The following is a 20734-nucleotide window of genomic DNA, read 5'->3' on the forward strand; positions in this document are numbered from 1 at the left end:
TGGGGCTCGATCCCAGGACCCTGGGATCATGACCTGAGCCAAAGGCAGATGCTTAACTGACTGAGCCACCCAGGTGCCCCCCACAAAATTATTTAAACAAAAAATAAATGCAACCACGCCTAGACCCCAAAGCTGGGGTGTGTCTGGCAACTCCCATGATTGAACCAATATTAGGTTATTAGCCACTGAATGGCAAGAAAAAGGATTTTTGCTGTTGTATGACCTTTTTCATTCCGGATATGCTAAATTAGTTAGTTATTTTAAGTAGGCTCCACACTGGGGGAGCCCAACACGGGCTTGAATTCACAACCCTGAGATTAAGACCTGAGCTGATATCAAGAGTCGACGCTTAACCGACTGAGCCACCCAGGCGCTCCCACTAAGTTTCATTTAAATTAATTTCATTTAACCGTATTCCCTTAAGGAATTATCCATCTTTTTGGAAAATATATCCCTTAACCTGCCTGGCTCCTTAAATAGGAACATTCCTTTCTGTCAACTACTTTCTCTCCTGGCAATAAATATTTCCTCAAATTATATTAAGGAAAGATTAGGGCAGCAGCAAAGCACATAGGAAATCAGAAGGCCCAGTATGGCCACTAATTTGCTATGTGATGAATCAGACTTAGTGATCTTAAGACTCCCTCCTGACTCTGAATCAAAGAGTATAGCTTCTAAATAAATCAATAACAGGTGATTAAGGGGCTTTAATCCTTTTTTTTTTTTTAAGTAGGCTCCACGCCCAACGTGGGGCTTGAACTCATGACCCTAATATCAAGATTCACATGCTCTACTGACTGAGCCAGCCAGGAGCCCCAGGGGACTTTAATCCTTAGTCACTGAGAACTGACTACTTCTGAGCTTTTGATACATTTGATCATGCAAATCTTTACAAAACATGGAGGATTCAAATTTTAGATGAATCTGAAGTCTTGTATCTCAATATCTGATGACACTAGGGAAGACAAAGTGTATAAACAAGCTGATTTTTTACTCATTTGAAGAAAATCTAACAAGTACTTTATACAGTCTTAATTACTTATTTCTTTAAGATTTTATTTATTTATTTGAGAGAGATAGCAAGAGAGAGAGCACAAGCAGGGGGGAGAGGGAGAAGCAGGCTCCCCACTAAGCAGGGAGCCCACTGGCATGGGACTCGATCCCAGGACCCCGAGATCATGACCTGAGCCGAAGGCAGACACTTAACTGACTGAGCCACCCAGGGGGCCTGGCTTCTAACACTTTTTACATTGTTAAGGGCTTTTAACAATTAAAAGTAAAACTTTTTACTTATCAAAAGTAAGAACAAGCATGGTTTCCTAAAGTTAAGAGTAAGCAGTGTGTAAAGAAAAACTGCCAAGGGCGCCTGGGTGGCTCAGTGGTTAAGCAACTGCCTTCGGCTCAGGTCATGATCCCAGAGTCCCGGGATCGAGTCCCACATTGGGCTCCCTGCTTGGCAGGGAGTCTGCTTCTCCCTCTGACCCTCTCCCCTCTCATGCTTTCTCTCTCTCTCAAATAAATAAATAAAATCTTTAAAAAAAAAAAAAAAAACTGCCAAAATGAAATGAAAGATAAATTAGGTTGAAAAGCCTTTACAAAGTAATGGTAGAGACGATTACCATTTGTTGAATAGTTTATAAACTGAAAACACCAAAGAACAATTAATCTGCACGATATAGGGGTGCCTGGCTGGCTCAGTCAGTTAAACATCTGCCTTTGGCTCAGGTCATGACCCCAGCCAGGGTCCTGGAATTGAGCCTCCAGTCTGGACTCTCTGTCTGGTTCTCCCTCTCCTTCTGCCCCTCCCCGCCGACTTGTGCTCTCTCTCTCTCAAATACATAAATAAAAACTTTAAAAAAATAAACTGTGGGACGCCTTGGTGGCTCAGCTGGTTGAACGTCTGCCTTCGGCTCAGGGTCCTGGGATTGAATCCGGCACTGGGCTCCTTGCTCAGTGGGGAGCCTGCTTCTCCCTCTGCCTGCCGCTCCCCTTGCTTGTGCTCTCTGTCTCTCTCACAAATAAATAAAATCTTTAAAAAAATAAATAAAAATAAAATAAAAATTAAAAAATAAACTGCACAATTTAAAATTAGATAATTTGCAATGTATCAACATAGAAATGGTATCATTTCACATGCATATATAAGGATAATGTACAATTTCACATAAAAATGTTGGGTTTAGGGGCGCTTGGGTGGTGTGGTGGGTTGAGTGTCAGACTCTTGGTTTCAGTTCAGGTAGTGATCTCGGGGTCGTGGGATCCAGCCCAGTGTAGAGCTCCACGCTCAGGGAGGAGTCTGCTTGAGATTCTCTTTTTCCCTCCGCCCCTCCCACTCATGTGCGCGCATGTGCACATGGGCACGTGCTTTCTCTCTCTCTCTCTAAAAATAAATAAATCAATCTTTAAAAAAAATTGGGGGATTTATAGTCCATTCAAAATCAAGTTAAAAGTTCTAATGATTACCTTGAAATTGCACATCACCAATAACAGGAAATGGTTCTTATTATGCAAAGTTCTAGAATCAATAAAGGAAAGGAATTTGAGTAGAACTTATAAAAGGGTAGCATAAATAATAAACTTACCTTTCAGATACACTTGGGACGATTTAAATGAATTAAGCCATGAGGTAGTCACAGAAATAATTAAAGTAAGAAGAGCAAGCAGTAAGAGAATCCGACCACACAGCAGAATTAGATCTTTAACTCCTTATAAAGGTTAAAAAAAAAAAATTACAATTAAAATTCAAAACACTTTTCTTGATACTAATAATAAATAGTAAGGCATTAAGATTATTTAGAGTGGTATAGTAAAAGTTAATTTATGCAACTGTCTTATCATTTTTTTTCATACAGTCTCCTCTGTGAGCTAAAACCATCATGGCTGTCATTACCAGAACAAGTTTTCAGAAAACAATTTTAGAATAGCTTCTGTCTCAGAAATATAGGTATAATTCAAGTGACTGGCTACATTATAAACATTATGACTATCAAAAATGAATAAATTCTGGTTTCCCTCTACCCAGAGAAGGAAATAAAATTATCCCACCGGGAATTAAATTGTGACAGTCTCATCTTGTCAAATTCTCATTCTATTTAAAAACAGTCATTCTGAAACATGAAATTCATATTTCTCATAGTTAAATTAAGGAACTGTGTACTTCTCTATTTCTGAATATTTATTCCGTCATTTGCAAATAAAATTACTATATACATACATGTTTAACCTAGAAAAAAGTAAAAATTCAGTATTTCGTCTTATTTTAGGAATAAAGATGAAAATTAAATGAGCAAATATGTAACAAGTACCTATACTTTGTGTAATACAATTTGCTAAATGGTGAGGGAGCAAATACAAAGTTGGGTTAAAAATGCTTTCTGGGCGCCTGGGTGGCTCAGTTGGTTAAGCGACTGCCTTCAGCTCAGGTCATGATCCTGGAGTCCCGGGATGGAGTCCCGCATTGGGCTCCCTGCTCAGCGGGGGGTCTGCTTCTCCCTCTGACCCTCCCCCCTCTCATGCTCTCTCTATCTCATTCTCTCTCTCAAATAAATAAATAACATCTTTGGAAAAAAAAAAAAATGCTTTCTACCCTACAGGAGTTTTTAGTTTTGTAGTTCTCAAAAGTTACCAGGCAGAGGTACAGAGGAATTATCACATTCAGGGCTGGTAATTAGTCAATTAAAAATTAAAGAAAGAGGGCGCCTGGGTGGCTCAGTTGGTTAAGTGACTGCCTTCGGCTCAGGTCATGATCCTGGAGTCCCTGGATCGAGTCCCGCATCGGGCTCCCTGCTCGGCAGGGAGTCTGCTTCTCCCTCTGACCCTCCCCCCTCTCATGTGCTCTCTCTCATTCTCTCTCTCTCAAATAAATAAATAAAATCTTTAAAAAAAAAAAAAATTAAAGAAAGAATTATAATATATATATATAAATATATAAATATATATAAATATATATACTTAAATCTTTCTTGAAGTATAGTTGACTATACTTGTGATAAATATTGTATTTATTTTAATTATCTATTTTTTTTTTAATTTTATTTAAGTAATCTCTATACTCAATGTGGGCCTCAAACTCACAACCCCAAGATCAAGAGCCACACGTTCTTCTGACTGAGCCAGCCAGATGCCCCATAAATATTTCATTTTTAACTGAAAACCGATATATATGTTATCCTTTTAAAAAATAGCAATTTCAAGTTGTTTAAAGAAATACTTGTTTTGAGGCACCTGGGTAGCTCAGTCGGTTAAGCATCTGCCTTTGGCTCAGGTCATGATCTCAGGGTCCTAGGACTGAGTCTTGCATCAGGCTCCTTCCTCAGTGGAGAGTCTGCTTCTCCCTCTCCCTGTGCCCCTCCCCTCTGTTGGTGCGCTCTCCACTCTCTCTCAAATAAATAAAATCTTAAAAAAAAAAAAAAAGAAAGAAATACTTGTTTTGTTTTGCCTCACAGTCCTCCAACTTTTGCCAGCATTAGCTGTTGATTCAAGTGTTGTTCAAAACAACACCTAACTAAATCTAGGGTATTACAAAAGTAATTTAATACCTACAGTATTGGTATTTAGAGAAACCAGTGAGTTATGGGATTTATGTTCCATTATACTGCTTTTTGTTCTAACAAGCAAGCAATTTGCAAATGTCATATGGGAATATAAAAGAACTAGATTTGTGTGTACATCTTTCAAGTAAAAATTTTTTTTATTAAATTGATTTTTTTGGTACTTATTCTCAAGAGCCCATGTGCAAGGCACTTCAAAGAATAATAAATGTGAGGAAGCTGCATTAATATATTTAGCTGTAAGTACAAGTAAAAATGGCAATGAAGGCTTTTACACAGTAGAAAAAGATAGGAATCATTTTTCAGTGTTTGTCCAAAAATACAACCCAGGGGAATGAAAAGGTCTGGGATTTCTAATTTTCCAGCTAGGAATTCAATTAGCAGCTCTGGCTAAGAGTATTAGTATCTGTAAGTACTGTTCCACATGTAACTAGCCCTGCAGCCATTGCACTGGGACATATGATTTGTAAAATAGACTTAACTACTATTACTGGATATTTGGAGAATGAATATCAAGAAAACAAAGTAGGGGCGCCTGGCTGGCTCAGTCGGCAGAGCATGAGACTCTGGTAGTTTGAGCAGGACATTGGGTGTAGAGATTAGTTAAAGAAAAAGGAAAAGAAACCAAAGTAAACAACCATCAGTTCACAACTGACAGAGGTTTCTAGGAGAAAGGAGTTAACTAAGTGAAAAAATTCAGCAACTAGGGGCGCCTGGGTGGCTCAGATGGTTGAGCATCTGCTTTCGGCTCAGGTCATGATCCCGGGGTCCTGGGATCAAGCCCCACATCGGGCTCCTGGCTCGGTGGGGAGTCTGCTTCTCCCTCTCCCTCTGCCTCTTTTCCTGGTCATGCTTTCTCTCTCTCTCTCTCTCTATCTCAAATGAATAAACAAAATCTTTAAAAAAATTTTAAAAATTAAAAAAAGGGGCGCCTGGGTGGCTCAGTTGGTTAAGCGACTGCCTTCAGCTCAGGTCATGATCCTGGAGTCCCGGGATCGAGTCCCACATCGGGCTCCCTGCTCAGCAGGGGGTCTGCTTCTCCCTCTGCCCTCTTCCTTCTCGTGCTCTCTCTCATTCTCTCTCTCTCAAATAAATAAATAAAATCTTTAAAAATAAAAATAAAAATAAAAATAAAAAATAAAAATTAAAAAAAAAAATTCAGCCACTAGACGGGAGATGCTACCAGAAGCCCAGCTGCATTTTCTAGAATTTTTGGCCTGCTTTATTAAATGAGGCACTCTGGGGGCGCCTGGCTGGCTTAGTCAGTAGAGCATTTGACTCTTGATCTCAGGGCCATGAGTTCAAGCCCCATACCGGGCGTGGAGCCTACTTAAAAAAACAATTAAAATAAATGAGTAAATAAATTAGACATTGTGATAAGTGATGGGAACACAAAAACAAAATAGATGTAGGCTCTGCCTTCAAGAACTGTATGTTCCTGATAGAGCTTATTATGTGAGCAGAATTCCCTCTGCAACCACTTTCTCATTGACTAGTGACTCAAACATTAGTGCAAAGTAGAAGAGAATCTAAATTACAGTGGATACTGTAAAGGCAAGGGAACAGGTAAATTCTGGAATAGGTAAGTGTGAATTTAACATTTCCTTATCATCTGGATAAAGGTCTTGTTAGATTCCAATACAGCCTGAGTGAGTAGGAGGTTTCTAGAGGCACTTTGCAGATATTTTTTAAAAAGCATTTTATTTTAAGTTCTTATTTCCAGCAACATTTCTGGGTACCTGACTTCTTGGGGGTGGGGAGAGAGAGAGGAAATATACAAAGCTAGGTTTCATCATGGTCTCTAACTTTAAAAGTGAACATAAAGAGGGAGACATGCATGTAAACCCATGACTAACATATCCAAAAATGGACTGATTCTCCGCAAGTCCACCATTTTCCTCTCAGTTTTCCCTTTATCACTGGCACTATCAACTACTTAGGGTTGTTCAACTTCACATGTAGGAGTGATTCTTGAATCCCTCCTTTCCATTAATCCATCCACAAATCCTGTTGATTCTACTTTGTAAATATTCCAAATCTGTGCACATTTCATGTTATCATCCTAGTCCAGGCCATCAACACTAACTGCCTACTTCAAGAGCCTCACTTGCTTCACTGCTTCCACTACAGCCTCCTTCCAAAACATTCTCCACAGAACCCAGTGACTATCTCTCTATCTATCTAGTAATCCCTCCCACCTGAGATCAAGAGTCGCATGCTCCACCGACTGAGCTAGCCAGGCGCTCTTCCGGTGACTCTTAAAACCTTAGGGACGCGCTTAACCTCCGTGTCAGTTTCCTCAAGTGTAAGATAGGGATTATAATAGTACCCACCCCCACAGTTATAATACAGAGTGGATGAGATAACAGCACTTAGAGTTAGGCTTATAACTGGTGCTCCGTGAATGTTATCTCGAGCCACTCTCCCCTTAAGTCACCCTGATCCAGCAACAGTGGTCTTCATCCTCTTCCTCTAACATGTCACAATTCCTTTTGTCTGGAAATGTTTTTGACTCTGGCTCCGTATCATTTCCTTAAGTTCCTCAGAAGGCCTACATCACACCACCCTATTTCCTTGTGAGCGTTCAAAACCATCTGGAAGTAGTGTCTATGTTTATTCCTGTGCTCTCCGCCAGCCTCTCGCCTTGCACGCAAAACTGGAGGGACACCTTCTCCGCCAAAAGTGGTCGGCCTCCCCAAAGCGGCGGGAGACCCGGCGGGGGACCCGGCGCCGGAAGAGAGAGGCAGGCGCGATACAGCCTGGGAATTGTAGTCCAAGCCGCCCAGAGGGGAGGCGGCCGCGAGACAGGAATTCGACGCAACATTCATGGGAGAGTTACGCGGATGTGAGTGCCAGAAGGAAAAAGCCAACACTTACCTAGATCGGGGATCCCACGCCGGAGCTCCAGACACAAGAAGGGGAGAGCAGAGAGGAGGAAAAGGCCAACGATCCCACGGGAAGCCATGGTGGCGGAAGCTCCGCGTCCGGGTGGATCCCCGCCCCTTCCGGTTGCGCCTTGCTTTGCAGGGTGGTGTTGAGCCCTTCCTAAGGGAGGGATTTTCGGGGACAGCTAGGCCCAGAAGCCGGGTCGTTGGTTCGACTGATATAGCCCCTGTTTTTGAACTCATAATCTGTAGGTTTATATCAGAAGAAATGCAGGTCACCTCCCCACGTCACGTGATGTCCAGGAGAGATGGCCTGTCTGGCAGCCCGCCTTGCCAAATCCTGTGAAAGCAAAGCTTGGGCGCTAGTGGCAGCTCCCTGGAGGCAAGGCCTGCAGCGCTCGTCCCTTCGGCCGTTGGACTCTGGGAGCTGTGAAAAAGAACTCTCGAGAGTAAAATGTACTGGACGAGAAAGTGTAGGGGCAGTTGACGCTGTCAGCAGGCAGTCTCGTGCCTCGTGATCAGCCTTGTGTCCGTAGTGGGTGATTGTGGGCTTTTGGGTCGGAGCTACTAAGCACTAGTCTGAAACACCTTCCTTATCTCCCTAACGGTTCTTGGCCCCTTCTGCAGCCTCTTGTTATTGCGGGCGGGTTGATGCTTGAAAAGTGGGGCCTGGACCAAATTCCAGGTCCTGGAGACCCTGGAGTCCTGCTACTCCTTGCTCTGCGCCTCAGTTTTGCCAGCAGATGTTAAATGTTAATGACTTACCTTGGCCTCACAGTTCTATGACCTCATTGCCATCCCATGACTCACCCCTATGGCGCTTCTGCCCACCTGCAACGCAGTTAAGCTATGGTGGTCCCCACAATTTACGAAGTTTAATGCTTTGAAATTTTGTTTTCTGACCCATCCATCAATCCTCCCACCTCACCCTTCCATGGATTCCAACACATTTATTGAGACCTCCAGTTTGCCTGGTACTGTAGAACTACGGGAGATTCAAATACTGTAAATTACTAAATCTGTCCTCAAGAAACTCCGTTTACTAGCCCCGTAAACCAGCAACTGAGTGCTGTGATAGGGATACACACAGGGTGCTGGCGAGCCCTACCCTAAGGGCTTGGGGGAAAGCCTTCAAATTGTGTTGTAAATGTCAGGAATTGAGGGGGGCAGTGAGGACCAAAGGAAGAGTGGGATTTCAAATTTAGGAAACAATGCAGAGGAACTACCAGTTTAAATATGCAACGGTTTAAATAGTTTAAATATTAAATATTTAATAATTTAAAAGATTGCAATTTAAAGTTTGAATGGAGGTGTGTAGGTAGGTTGGAGCTAGGCCCACAGGAGACTGCTTTTTATATAGGCTAAGAACTTCGTCCTGAAAGTGAAAGTGCAAAATAGGAGGGCACAATCTCAAAATCAATCCAGATGAAGTAATATAAATTATAACATGGCATACCAATTAAATAATTAAATATACTGACTCATTCAGAGATTCTCATTGGTTGTCTGCATGAAGACAGGAAAGAAAGTTCTACAGCTCTTACCATCTTCATTTTGGTATGATTTCCTCCTTTAGGTTTTTTGTTTTTTGGTTTTTTTTTATTCCCTGGCTTTCTATATTCCTAATTTCATCTGTTGATGGCGCCAGTGAATTCCTGTCAAGACAAAGTGGAGGCTTGCAAGTACTCCAGATTTGCTTGGGGTCATACATGTTTCCCAAACTTTGTCAATTGTGAAGTCTCTTCACTGTGATTGTCTACTGCTAACTCCTCGAAAAAAGACCACCAAAATAACCTGTTTGAGTAAAACCAAATTTCTCACTTACTGCATTAAGGGAGATTACTATTTTGACAAAAATCTTATTAGTGTCTCAGAGAGAAGGTCAAGGGTGATTTTTATAGGGTTTTGGAGTTTAGGTTGTAGAGGTTTAAGGTGGCTTTTTCAATTCCTTTGTGGATACCTCCCTGGGAATGGACATAGTGCATGGTATAATAGTTAAGGACTGGTGGGCTGAGCAAAATGAGGGACTTGATAACAGATTATTTTCCTTTTTAGGTAAGGAAGGGGATTTGCCAGTTGAGTGATCAGTTCAACTTCTCAGTACCTGAGAGAGAAGCTTTTTACCCAGATGAGCAACCTATTCTTCAAATAAATGGATTTTCAGGAAAATTTAAAGCTAACAATTAAGCTATGTACTAATTGACAGCCTACCTGTGGGCAAGAATTTCCTGAAACAAACAGTAGAGTCATTATGGTGATTCAGGGCTGCAGATGTCTCAGTTCCCACAATACAATCTTATGAACATACTTTAGTATAGTATAAGAGAAAGGGATTTTAAAATCTAGATAGTTCGGGGGTGCCTGGGTGGCTCAGTCGTTAAGTGTCTGCCTTCGGCTCAGGTCATGATCCCAGGGTCCTGGGATCAAGCCCCACATCAGGCTTCCTGCACAGCCAGGAGCCTGCTTCTCCCTCTCTCACTGTCTCTGTCAAATAAATAAATAAAGTCTAAAAAAAAAAAAAAAAAAAAATCTAGATAGTTCGTATTAAACCCTTAACATTTTTTTTAATGATTTTATTTATTTGTGAGAGAGACAAAGTGGGAGAGAACACTAGGAGGGGGAGAGGGAGAGGGAGAAGCAGACTCCCCACTGAGCAGGGAGCCCGACGTGGGGCTTGATCCCTGACTCCAGGATCATGACTTGAGCCAAAGGCAGACACTTAACCGACTGAGCCACCCAGGTGCCCCTAAACCATTAACATTCTTAAAACACAAAATTCACATTTCTCTTAACAAGTGATGCAACCTGTTCATGTATAAAAAAGTAGAACTGTCAACATTTAAAAATTATATATAATCATATTTGGTAAGGAGACTAATGTTTATTATAATGTAGCCTGAATTATATACATTAAGTGTATCCAAACTGCTTTTGTGACTTAATGTTGGAAATTTTGCATTTAAAATAATCAACTAGTTGGGGTGCCTGGCTGGCTCAGTTGGTGGAGCATGCAACTCTTGATCTTGGGGTTGTGAGTTTGAGCCCCACATGGGGTATAGAGATTATTAAAAAAAAAAAAAAACTATAAAAAAATCAACTGGTTAATTTTTTCAATATTTTATTAAGAAATTTTTCAGACAAGGGGTGCCTGGCTGGTTCAGTCAGAAGAGCATGTGACTCGACCCTGGGGTCATAAGTTCGAGCCCCACGTAGGGTGTAGAGATTACTTAATAAAACTTTTTAAAAAAAAGAAATTTTTCAGAAAAAAAGTTGAAAAATATTTAGTGAGTATAGCTATCAACCTGTCTTTTTTTTTTAACCTGTCTTTTTTGGTGCTTTTCAAAGTTGCAGACATTAAGGGCTCCTGGTGGCTCAGTCGGTTAAATCTCTGACCATTGATCTCAGCTCAGGTTGATCTCAGGATCGTGAGTTCAAGCCGCACATTGGGCTCCATGCTGGGTGTGGAATCTACTTAAACATTAAAACATAAACAATGGGCACCTGGGTGGCTCGGTTGGTTAAGCGTCCGTCTTTGGCTCATGTCATGATCCTGGGGTCCTGGGTTCGAGCCCTGAGTAGGGCTCCCTACTCAGCGGGGAGTCTGCATCTCCCTCTCCTTCTGCCCTTCCCCCATCTTGTGCTCTCTCTCTCTCTCTAAAATAATAAAATCTAAAAAACAAAAAAAGTTGCAGACATTAGTACACCTCCCCCAAAATACTTCAGTGTGCATATCATTATATCATATGAATATGTATACTTCATGTAGTATGCATACTTTGGCATGCCTATCATTAACTACAAAGAAACGTAAATATCTAAACTGTATCATTCCTTGAGTTCCAATATAAACATTGTTAAAAGATAAACTGAGGCATATTGAAAATTTTAAGTGTTTGAGCAAAAATCTATTTGAATTGGGCAGCATCCAATCCAGCAGATACAAAGGAGCTCTGAGTTGCTATATAAAATGAAAGACTTTTATAGCCAGAGGGAGAGGGAACAAGGAAGTTATTCTAGGCAAAAAAAAAAATGGGTTGGTTATTGTCAGGTTACTTTCTTTTAGGGGATGACAAAAGTCTATCCAGCAGATTACCTAAGTAGTGCTGAACAGGCAATTCCATTTCTGGGAAAGCCAAACTCAGTTTGGTGATGTGGGGCTTAGCACAAGTGATTCCATATGGTTGGGGCCTGTTGTCTTCTTTATAATAGTATACACCAGTGCCACCAATATCTCTATCAAGACAACTTTGCCCAGAAAATAACCATTGTTTTGCTATTTTTTTCTATCTTGGATTAATTTTGCTTCTTCTAGGACTTCCATAAATGGAATTGTACAAAATGTAGCCTTTGGATTAGGCTTTGTTCACACAGCATAATTGTTTTTAACTTTTTATTTTAAGATAATTATAAGTTCTCATAGAATTATAGGAAATAATACAGAGAGATCACATATATCCTTTACCCAGTTTCCCCCAGTGATAAATTCATGCATAACCATAGTACAATATCATAAACAGGAAATCAATATTGACACAACCCACCAATCTTACTCAGATCTTACTGGTTTTACATACAATCATGTGTGTATTTGGTTCTATGCAATATTATCACTGGTGTTGATTCATGTGACCACCACCAGTCAAGATACAGATCAGTTCCATCACAAGGATCTCTTGTCCTACCCTTTTATAGTCACAGTCACCTCACTTTCTATCCTTCACCACCACCAAACCCCAGGCAATCATTAAAGGATCTCTATCTCTTTAATTTTGTCATTTCAAGAGTATTATGTAAGTGGAATCATACAGCATGTAACCCTTAGAGATTGGCTCTTTTCATCCATTATAATCTTGAGATACAAACAAATCGTTGTGTGTATAGATATTCCTTTTTATTGCTGGATTCTATTCCTTTTTTTTTCTTTTCTCTCCCTTTTAAAAAAGATTTTAGGGGCGCCTGGGTGGCTCAGTTGGTTGAGCGACTGCCTTCGGCTCAGGTCATGATCCTGGAGTCCCTGGATCGAGTCCCGCATCGGGCTCCCTGCTCGGCAGGGAGTCTGCTTCTCCCTCTGACCCTCCCCCCTCTCATGTGCTCTCTCTCATTCTCTCTCTCTCAAATAAATAAATCAAATCTTTAAAAAAAAAAAAGATTTTATTCCATAATGGGGGAGCAGGGGGAGGAACAGAGGGAGAGGGAGAGATAGACTCTGTGCTGAGCACAGAGCCCGACATGGGGCTCAATCCCATGACCATGAGATCATGACCTGAGCCAAAACCAAAACTAACCAACTGAGCCACCCAGGTGCCCCCTTTTTTTTCTTTTTAAGTAAGCTCTATGCCAAATGTGGGGCTCCACCTCATGACCCTGAGATTGAGGGTCACAGAAGGAAGAAAGGGAGGAGGATGTGACTAGAATAGCTATATAGAGCTATCAGTATGGTGGGACTTCATTTCTTCAGCTGAGAGGTATGGATGTTCACTGCATTATTCTTTATATTTTGTTTATTTTAAATATTACAAATACATTTTGAAAGTAAAGTTACAGAAAAAATAACATATTTAGATTCAGAATAGATGTAAAGATTCTAAAGCTTTTTATGATCTCCCCCATCTTCTTTCAAAATACATTGGTAACACAATTAAGTAGAGGTCCAAAGGGTGAAAGAGCTATTGAGTGCATGTGTGATTTCCCCCTAGATATGTCTTCTGAGATAGTGTCCAACTTCCCAACAAAGCTGACTTGCTGTTCTTGTCAGAAAAATTCCTTTTGTGTATCGTAAAATTTGCTTTTTGTTAATCTCACATTCAGTTCTGTCTCTTCAATGTTTATCCTTTCCTCAATATTAAACACTGAAATTGCATAACTGAATAATATTTGTTTTATTCCTTTCCTATTATTTTACACTCATAAATGACTACAATTATCTTTACATATGCATCATGAGAAATACATTTCATTGAGCAACGTGTTTATGCAGGTTCTTTGTATACAACTATTTCTGGTACAGACTTCTCAGATTGTTTATAGAAGTACTATTACCACCTTCCTTCTAGTATAATAGCTCTTGATCTGTAACCTCAACTAACACAAAGTTGTGATATAAATTAGTCTCTGATGAGTCATGAATACAATTCCTACAAATTACACTATAGAAAGAATGCAGAGGGAGAAAGAGGCTACATTTTTTTTTTTAAAAGGGTATAATGCTAAATGAAATAAGCCATTCAGAGAAAGACAAATGCCATATGATTTGTGGAATTTAAGAAACAGAACGAATGAACAAAGGAAAAAAGAAAAACAAAAAAACTAGACTCTTAACTATAGAGAACAAACATGGTTAAAAGAGGGGAGGTAGGTGGAGGGATGGGTGAAATAGGTGATGGGTATTAAGATCATGATGAGGGGCGCCTGGGTGGCTCAGTCGTTAAGTGTCTGCCTTCGGCTTAGGTCATGATCCCAGGGTCCTGGGATCGAGCCCCGCGTGGGGCTCCCTGCTTGGCGGGAAGCCTGCTTCTCCCTCTCCCACTCCCCCTGCTTGTGTTCCCTCTCTCGCTGTCTCTCTCTGTCGAATAAATAAATAAAATCTTAAAAAAAAAAAAAAGATTATGATGAGCATTGAGTAATGTATAGAATTGTTGAATCACTATACATATATATATACCTGAAATATATATATCTGATACATCACTGAAATTAATATAACACTGTATGTTAATCATACTGCAATTAAAATTTAAAAAATCATTCAATTATACATACAGTAGGTAAATTTTATGTATGTAAATTCTCAACAGTTTTTTAAAAATAGATAAATGAAGAGATAAAAAATGATATTTGACATTTTCTCCTACACAAAATATCATTTTAAAAAATCCTGGACTGGGGCGCCTGGGTGGCTCAGTCGGTTGGGCATCTGCCTTCAGCTCAGGTCATGATCCTGGGGTCCTGGGATCGAGCCCCACAGCAGGCTCCCTGCTCAGTGGGGAGCCTGCTTCTCCCTCTCCCTCTGCTGCTCCCCCTACTTGTGCTCTCTCTTTCAAATAAATAAAATCTTTTTAAAAAAGTCTTGGATCTTTTATTTTTACCATAGGACACTATCTATAATGGTTTCTTTCCAGTAATGGTTAAGAGAATAGACTTCAGAGTTAGGACTCTAGGATTTGAATTCCAGCTCTGCCATTCACAGCTGTGTAATCTTGTACAAGTTATTTATCCTCTTTGAACCTCAGTCTTTTCATCTATAAAATGGAGATAATAATGGTATTGATTTCTTGGGTTGGGGTGGGGATAACAAAGTTCTTTTTTTTTTTTTTTTTTTAAGATTTTATTTATTTATTTAACAGAGAGAGAGATAGCAAGAGCAGGAACACAAGCAGAGGAGTGGGAGAGGGAGAAGCAGGCTTCCCGCGGAGCAGGGAGCCCGATGCGGGGCTCAGTCCCAGGACCTGGGATCATGACCTGAGCCGAAGGCAGACGCTTAACGACTGAGCCACCCAGGCGCCCCGGGGATAACAAAGTTCTTAGTACTGCACCTAATAAAGCTCTTAAGCACAGTGCTTAGTTCAGTATGTATTAATTATTGGTTTATTATTTTGACAAATATAGTGTCTTTGTAGAAATCACCTAAGTTTGTCTAATGTTCCAAGAAAAATTCAGGGATGCCTGGGTGGCCCAGTTGGTTAAGTGTCTGCCTTCAGCTCAGGTCATGATCCCAGGGTCCTGGGATCGAGTCCTGCATCAGGCTCCTTCCTTAGCAGGGAACCTGCTTCTCCCTCCACCTGCCGCTTCCCCTGCTTGTGTGCTCTCTCTCTCTCTTTCTCTGATAAATAAATAAAAGTCTTTAAAATAAAATTAAAAAAAGAAAAATTCAACAATGAAATTATTAAGAGATGAAATAATGGCTTGGGGCTCTGCTGTTTCACACAAATCATGCTAGTTTATAATGATGTCACAAGACTGTCACACTTGAATAACTCATTGATTTTCATTCTCAGCATTTTTTTAAGTTTATTTATTATATATTATTAGAATTATTTATTATAATCTGTACACCAAACATGGGACTCAAACTCAAGACCTGGAAATCAAGAGTTGCATGCTCTTCTGATTGAGCCAGCGAGTTGCCCCCATTTTCAGCATTTAATACCATCCTGAAACTACCTCTTACTAACTACATTGACTAAATTTTTACTGTAGCCAATAATTTTTTTGCTTGAAGAAAACTTAGAAACAGTCTGAAGTCCTCAAGTGCTTGGGATATGGCTACCTGTTCCCCTTCCCATATATGTCAGAAGCAAAGGTAAAAACACTTATACGAACATAAAATATTTTAGCCCAAACAATACCTTATAAATCTTTAGTTTCAACATACTGCATGGGTTTATGTAATTAGGTGGTAAAAACTTCTTTCCTCCTTTAAAACTAGCAGGGATATATAGATCTATACTTCCTTTCATCTTTATGTTGTTTTATGGCATTTTTCTCCCATATTTCCTGGTTCAAAACTTGTCATCTTTGACTATTGTACCCTCCCTCCATTCTGTCTTCACTTCCTCATGCCTGCACAGACCTTCCCTTCCTATCTGTTCTCCATTCTGCCACCTTTGCCTCCTAATAGAGTCAATTTCACCATCTCCGGTTCATTTCATATATTTCCAGGGAAAGACACCCCTAAGAAATCTTGAGCAACTCCTCATGGCCTCTGGTGTAATGTCTAATCACCTTAGCCTGGTTACAAGCAAGGCCTTCCAGGACACCACCCATTTCCCATCCCCCCTTTCAAACTGCCTACAGTCCAGCCAATCTGCACTCCTCTATTTACCTATCTACCACCTCATTATCCTACCAACTCATTTCCTCCACTTGAAGATAGTCTCTTTATTTGACACACCTACCTCCTTTTTGTAAGCCTTCCCATTTCACAGATGAAGAAACTGACAGAGAGGTGAAGTGACCATGACAGTGCCTGTGGTGGGAAATGCATCCAAGTTTCTCAGACTCAGACTCTTTACTCCTCAATATTTCAGTGTGTATCTCTTAAGAACAAAAATATTCTCAGGGCGCCTGGGTGGCTCAGTCAGTTAAGCGTCTGCCTTCGGCTCAGGTCATTATCCCAGAGTCCTGGGATCGAGTCCTGTATCCCCCAGGCTCCCAGCTCAGTGGGGAATCTGCTTCTCCCTCTCCTTGTTCTTGCTCTCTCTCAAATAAATAAATAAAAATTAAAAAAAAAAAGAACAAGGATATCCTCTTACATAACCACAGTACAATAATCACGGTCAGGAAATTTTGCATCAATGTAGTAACAACGTATTATATAGGCCACACTTCAAATTTCACCAACTATCCTTTATAGTGAATTTTCCCCAATCCAGAATCCCATCCAGGATCAAGCCTTGTCTTTATTTCTCATATTTCTTCACTATTCTTTAACCTGGAATAGTTCCTTTGCCTGGCTTTAATTTCAAGACATTGATAGCTTTTATTTTACTTTTTTAAACAATTTATTTGTTTGAAAGAGGGCGGGGAGGGGCAGAGGAAGAGAATCTTCAAGCAGACTCCCTGGCTGAGCATGGAGCCAGTGGCCGGGCTCAATCCCATGACCCATGAGAGCATGACCTAAGCAGAAACCAAGAGTTGGACACCCAACCGACTGAGCCACCCAGGCGCCCCAAGACATTGATAGTTTTTAAAAAGTATGGGCTAGTTGTTTGTAAAATTCTCCTCAGAGTGGGTTTTTCTGTGTGTTCCCTCGTGATTAGATTCAGATTACGGATTTCCAGCAGGAATACTACATAAGTGAAATTGTGTACTTCTTACTGCTTCACCTCACAGGGCCCACAGTGACAACTGTCTCATTCCTGGCAATATTCGACTTTGATCACTTGGGGATGGTGGTGTCTGGCCCCCTATAAAGTTACTCTTCTCCCTTTGTAATCAATAGCAATCTGTGGGGACATATTCTAAGACTGTGTAAATAAGCTTTTCCCCATCAAATTTTCACCCATTTCCTGATGTTTAATGACACAACAATTATCACTATGATAGTTGCAAAATGTTGCTTTTCCTAACTCTGTTGTTCCTTCTACGTTTATTACATGGTGTTGTACTGGAAGAACTTTCCCTTCCCCATATTACTTTCTAAATAGGGGGAAAAAAAGGCTTAAAAAAAAAAAAGAAGTGGAAACCATTTTAACTTGAGTGTAGTTAGTACCAATTCCCCTTCAGTGTGCTGGGTCCAGCTTCTCTGTGACATGGACCTTCATTCCTTGGGCTACAGTGAGGGCTCTCAGCCTGTGGGTGATGGGCCGGGTCATAGCCCGGCAGAAGGTGGCCTATCACCACACAAATTCAAACCCCACTTACTCCTTTCTTGTGCAGTTGGTAGTTCCAGATATTCTAAAATGACACTCCAGGGACACCTGGGTGGCTCACTCCTAAGCGCCTGCCTTCGGATCAGGTCATGATCCCAGGGTCTTGGTATCCAGCCCCGCACCTGCTCAGTGGGAATCCTGCTTCTCCCTTTCCCACTCCCCCTGCTTGTGTTCTCTCTGTCAAATAAATAAAATCTTAAAAATAAAATAAAATAAAAGGACACTCCAGTCTCTATTGCTTGGGAGTAAAATGCTTTCGTTATGCTTAACTTGTGGACCACAGAAATATTTATTCCAATGCTTCCCAGACTAAATGTGTTCTAGATTCACCTGAAACCTAGAGGATTGTTTACAGCATAGATGGCTGGGGTCCGGCCCCCAGAGAATCCGATTTAGTATATCTGGATTAAAGCCCAGGAATCAGCAAATCAGCAATCCAGGCAGTCTGCGGATCAAACTGAGAAACATCACCCTCCAAAATGATGAAGGGCATACCTCCCTTCCTCGAGAAGTTGGCGCCACTGGTAACTCCCAAGGTGCCCGCTCAGGAAAAGGCGGGTGAAACAAAAGAGGGCGCTCATCCCTCCTCGCCCCACGGGCCTTCGGAAAGCTACATCCGGTTGATGCCACCCGGGTGCGGGGTCCCAGGTGCTGGGCTGAAGGCCGAGAGAGCCCTCTAACCCGGTGGGTTTCCGGCTGGCTGGCGCGCGGGGGGGCAGGGCGCCCGCGCGGCCGCGGCCAGGGAGCCCCACCCCTCCTCTGCACCCCCTCCCCCCGCGCCCAGGCCGGGTGCTTAGTCACCGTGAGGCTGCGCTTGCCCGAGGCCCAGACACCCCCCCCACCCCCTTCCCCGGGACCGCCCGGCCCCCCCCTCCCCGCCCTTCGCGCGCACTTCCGCGTGCATGGCCCTGCTGCCCCGGGCCCTGAGCGCGAGCGCCGGGCCGAGCTGGCCGCGGGCGGCGCAAGCTTTCCCCAGCTTCCCGCTGCCTCCGCCGCGGCGCATCCGCGCCCTCTCCCGCGCCATGGCGTGTAGGCAGGAGCCGCAGCCGCAGCGCCCGCCGCCCGCCGCCGGCGTCGCGGCCTCTTACGACTACCTGGTGATCGGGGGCGGCTCGGGCGGGCTGGCCAGCGCGCGCAGGGCGGCCGAGCTGGGCGCTAGGGCCGCCGTGGTGGAGAGCCACAAGCTGGGCGGCACATGCGTGAGTACGGGGTCCCCCGCGGCGCGCGTCTCCTGGCGCCTCTGCCTCTGCGGCGCGGCGTCCCGCAGCCCGGCTTTGTCTTCGCTCTGCAGGGGCAGCCTATCCTCTTTCCTAGTGCGGTCGGTCCGTCCGTCCGGGCATGGGTCCCCAGCGCCGCGCTCTCTGCTTTCCCACCCGCGTCTGAAATCAGGGTCCCAGCAGGTTTAGAGGAGACAAGTGTTAAGGGCTTCCCCGCGGCTCCCAAAGCGAAGCCTTCGTCTGTTCCAGCCCAGGGGCAGTGTTAACCGTAGGGGGTTAAACCTAACAGAACTTGACTGCATCCTCCCTCCTCAAGGTGGAAGAGTACTGTATTCCATCCTTGATCTCATTCCCAGATCCGTGAAACAGAACTGCCCGTGGAAAAATTGCAGCTGGCGTGGGGGGTCGGGGAGCCGGATTGGGTACATGCCCTTGAGGAATGCGGATCCTGATCCTCTCCTTTCAGTTCCAGGGGCAGAATGATTTACAGCAGTGGTTCTCACCCCTTGACTGCATATTCGAATCACCTGAGAAGTTGGCAAAATTCTGCTGTGGGTTCCACTCCCATGGCTTCTGATTTCACTGGTCTGAGGTGCAGCCTGGGCTTTGGGAGTTTTTAGAAGCTCAACAGGTGATTCTGATTGCAGCCAAAGTTGACAACCATTGACTGTAGGTTACCTCGATGTAGGATTTACAATTAATTGAATTCTCAGATCTTTTCCTTTTGTTGGTTTTGTCTTTTTTTGGGGTGGTGGGTTGGATTTTAAAATCGCCTCCAAAAAAGAGGGTCGAAAATCTTACGATTGAGAAGCTTCATTAAAAAAAAAAAGTTCCCATGTAATTGCTGTGGCCTTTTCTGTCACAAGACTTGGGTGAGGTACTTGCCATTAATAGTAAAATTCTGTATCCAAGAGTAACCTGGGATTGGAAAGGGTGCTCCACATTCTTTTGGAGACTGATGTTTAAATTATACCAAATTGGGAACTCCTTAAGGGCAGGGATGGGTTCATGTGTTTTGCACCTCTTAACACCTTTAACAAAAATATCTTGCTCAATAACCATATGTGTAATGAATCAAACTCAAAATTGACGGTTTGTGGAAAGGGCTGACTCCATTGTCCAGTACTCATTTTTCACGTTCAGAATGAAAGTGGGAATGGAGGAAAGGAAAAATCCCTGGTAGTCATCAACTTGCACCTTGACATCTTAGTGCAAACTCCATTAGAAGTCTGTCTCTGCAGAAAACAGAGGGGTGCCACTAGGAGGCCCCCTGGACAGCTGTTGAGAGCACTTGATGATTTCTCATCCTCGTACCTCTTTTCTTTTCTTTCTTTCTTTTTTTTAAGATTTTGTTTTTACGTAATCTCTACACCCAACGTGGGGCTGGAACTCACAACCTGGAGATCAAGAGTCTCACGCTCTACTGACTGAGCCAGCCAGGCACCCTGTACCTCTTTACTTTTCTGTTTTCCTCCTTCCCCGTTATGTCATAATCAGCGTGTGGCATCCATCATTCTTGCCTGGTTCCACTGATAATAATCAAGAAGGGGCATTTTTAGGGGCGCCTGGGTGGCTCAGTGGTTAAGCATCTGCCTTCAGCTCAGGTCACGATCCCAGGGTCCTGGGATCGAGCCCCGCAACGGGCTCCCTGCTCAGCGGGGAGCCTGCTTCTCCCTCTATCCTTCCCCCCTTCTCATGATCTCTTGCTCTCT

General features: G+C 42.6%; 2 protein-coding genes across 6 annotated transcripts in view; one reads left to right on the top strand and one right to left on the bottom strand.

Annotated features, from left to right (window-relative positions):
- UBXN8 (UBX domain protein 8) overlaps window positions 1-18489 on the bottom strand; it is a 40177-nt gene extending 21688 nt beyond the window's left edge. Inside the window, exons 1-4 of one of the 3 annotated variants that reach the window (XM_078069654.1) lie at window positions 18301-18489; window positions 16330-16633; window positions 7428-7681; window positions 2583-2705 (exon numbers count right to left, since the gene is read on the bottom strand). In XM_078069654.1, the coding sequence (XP_077925780.1) occupies window positions 2583-2705; window positions 7428-7515 (211 nt within the window). In that variant the 5' untranslated portion in view covers window positions 7516-7681; window positions 16330-16633; window positions 18301-18489. Of the gene's footprint in view, window positions 1-2582; window positions 2706-7427; window positions 7863-16329; window positions 16634-18300 lie in introns of all 3 variants that reach the window. The other 2 variants (XM_078069653.1, XM_036107089.2) reach the window with 2 other exon arrangements.
- A 197-nt stretch (window positions 18490-18686) lies between these two features.
- The window catches only part of GSR (glutathione-disulfide reductase), a 40506-nt gene continuing 38458 nt past the window's right edge, over window positions 18687-20734 (top strand). For 2 of the 3 annotated variants that reach the window (XM_036107086.2, XM_036107087.2), the window contains exon 1: window positions 18687-19004. In XM_036107086.2, coding sequence (XP_035962979.2) covers window positions 18708-19004 — 297 coding nt within the window. In that variant the 5' untranslated portion in view covers window positions 18687-18707. Of the gene's footprint in view, window positions 19032-20734 lie in introns of all 3 variants that reach the window. The other variant, XM_078069651.1, reaches the window with a different exon arrangement.

The sequence above is a fragment of the Halichoerus grypus genome, chromosome 3 (genome assembly GCF_964656455.1).
Source record: "Halichoerus grypus chromosome 3, mHalGry1.hap1.1, whole genome shotgun sequence".
Taxonomy (NCBI): domain Eukaryota; kingdom Metazoa; phylum Chordata; class Mammalia; order Carnivora; family Phocidae; genus Halichoerus; species Halichoerus grypus.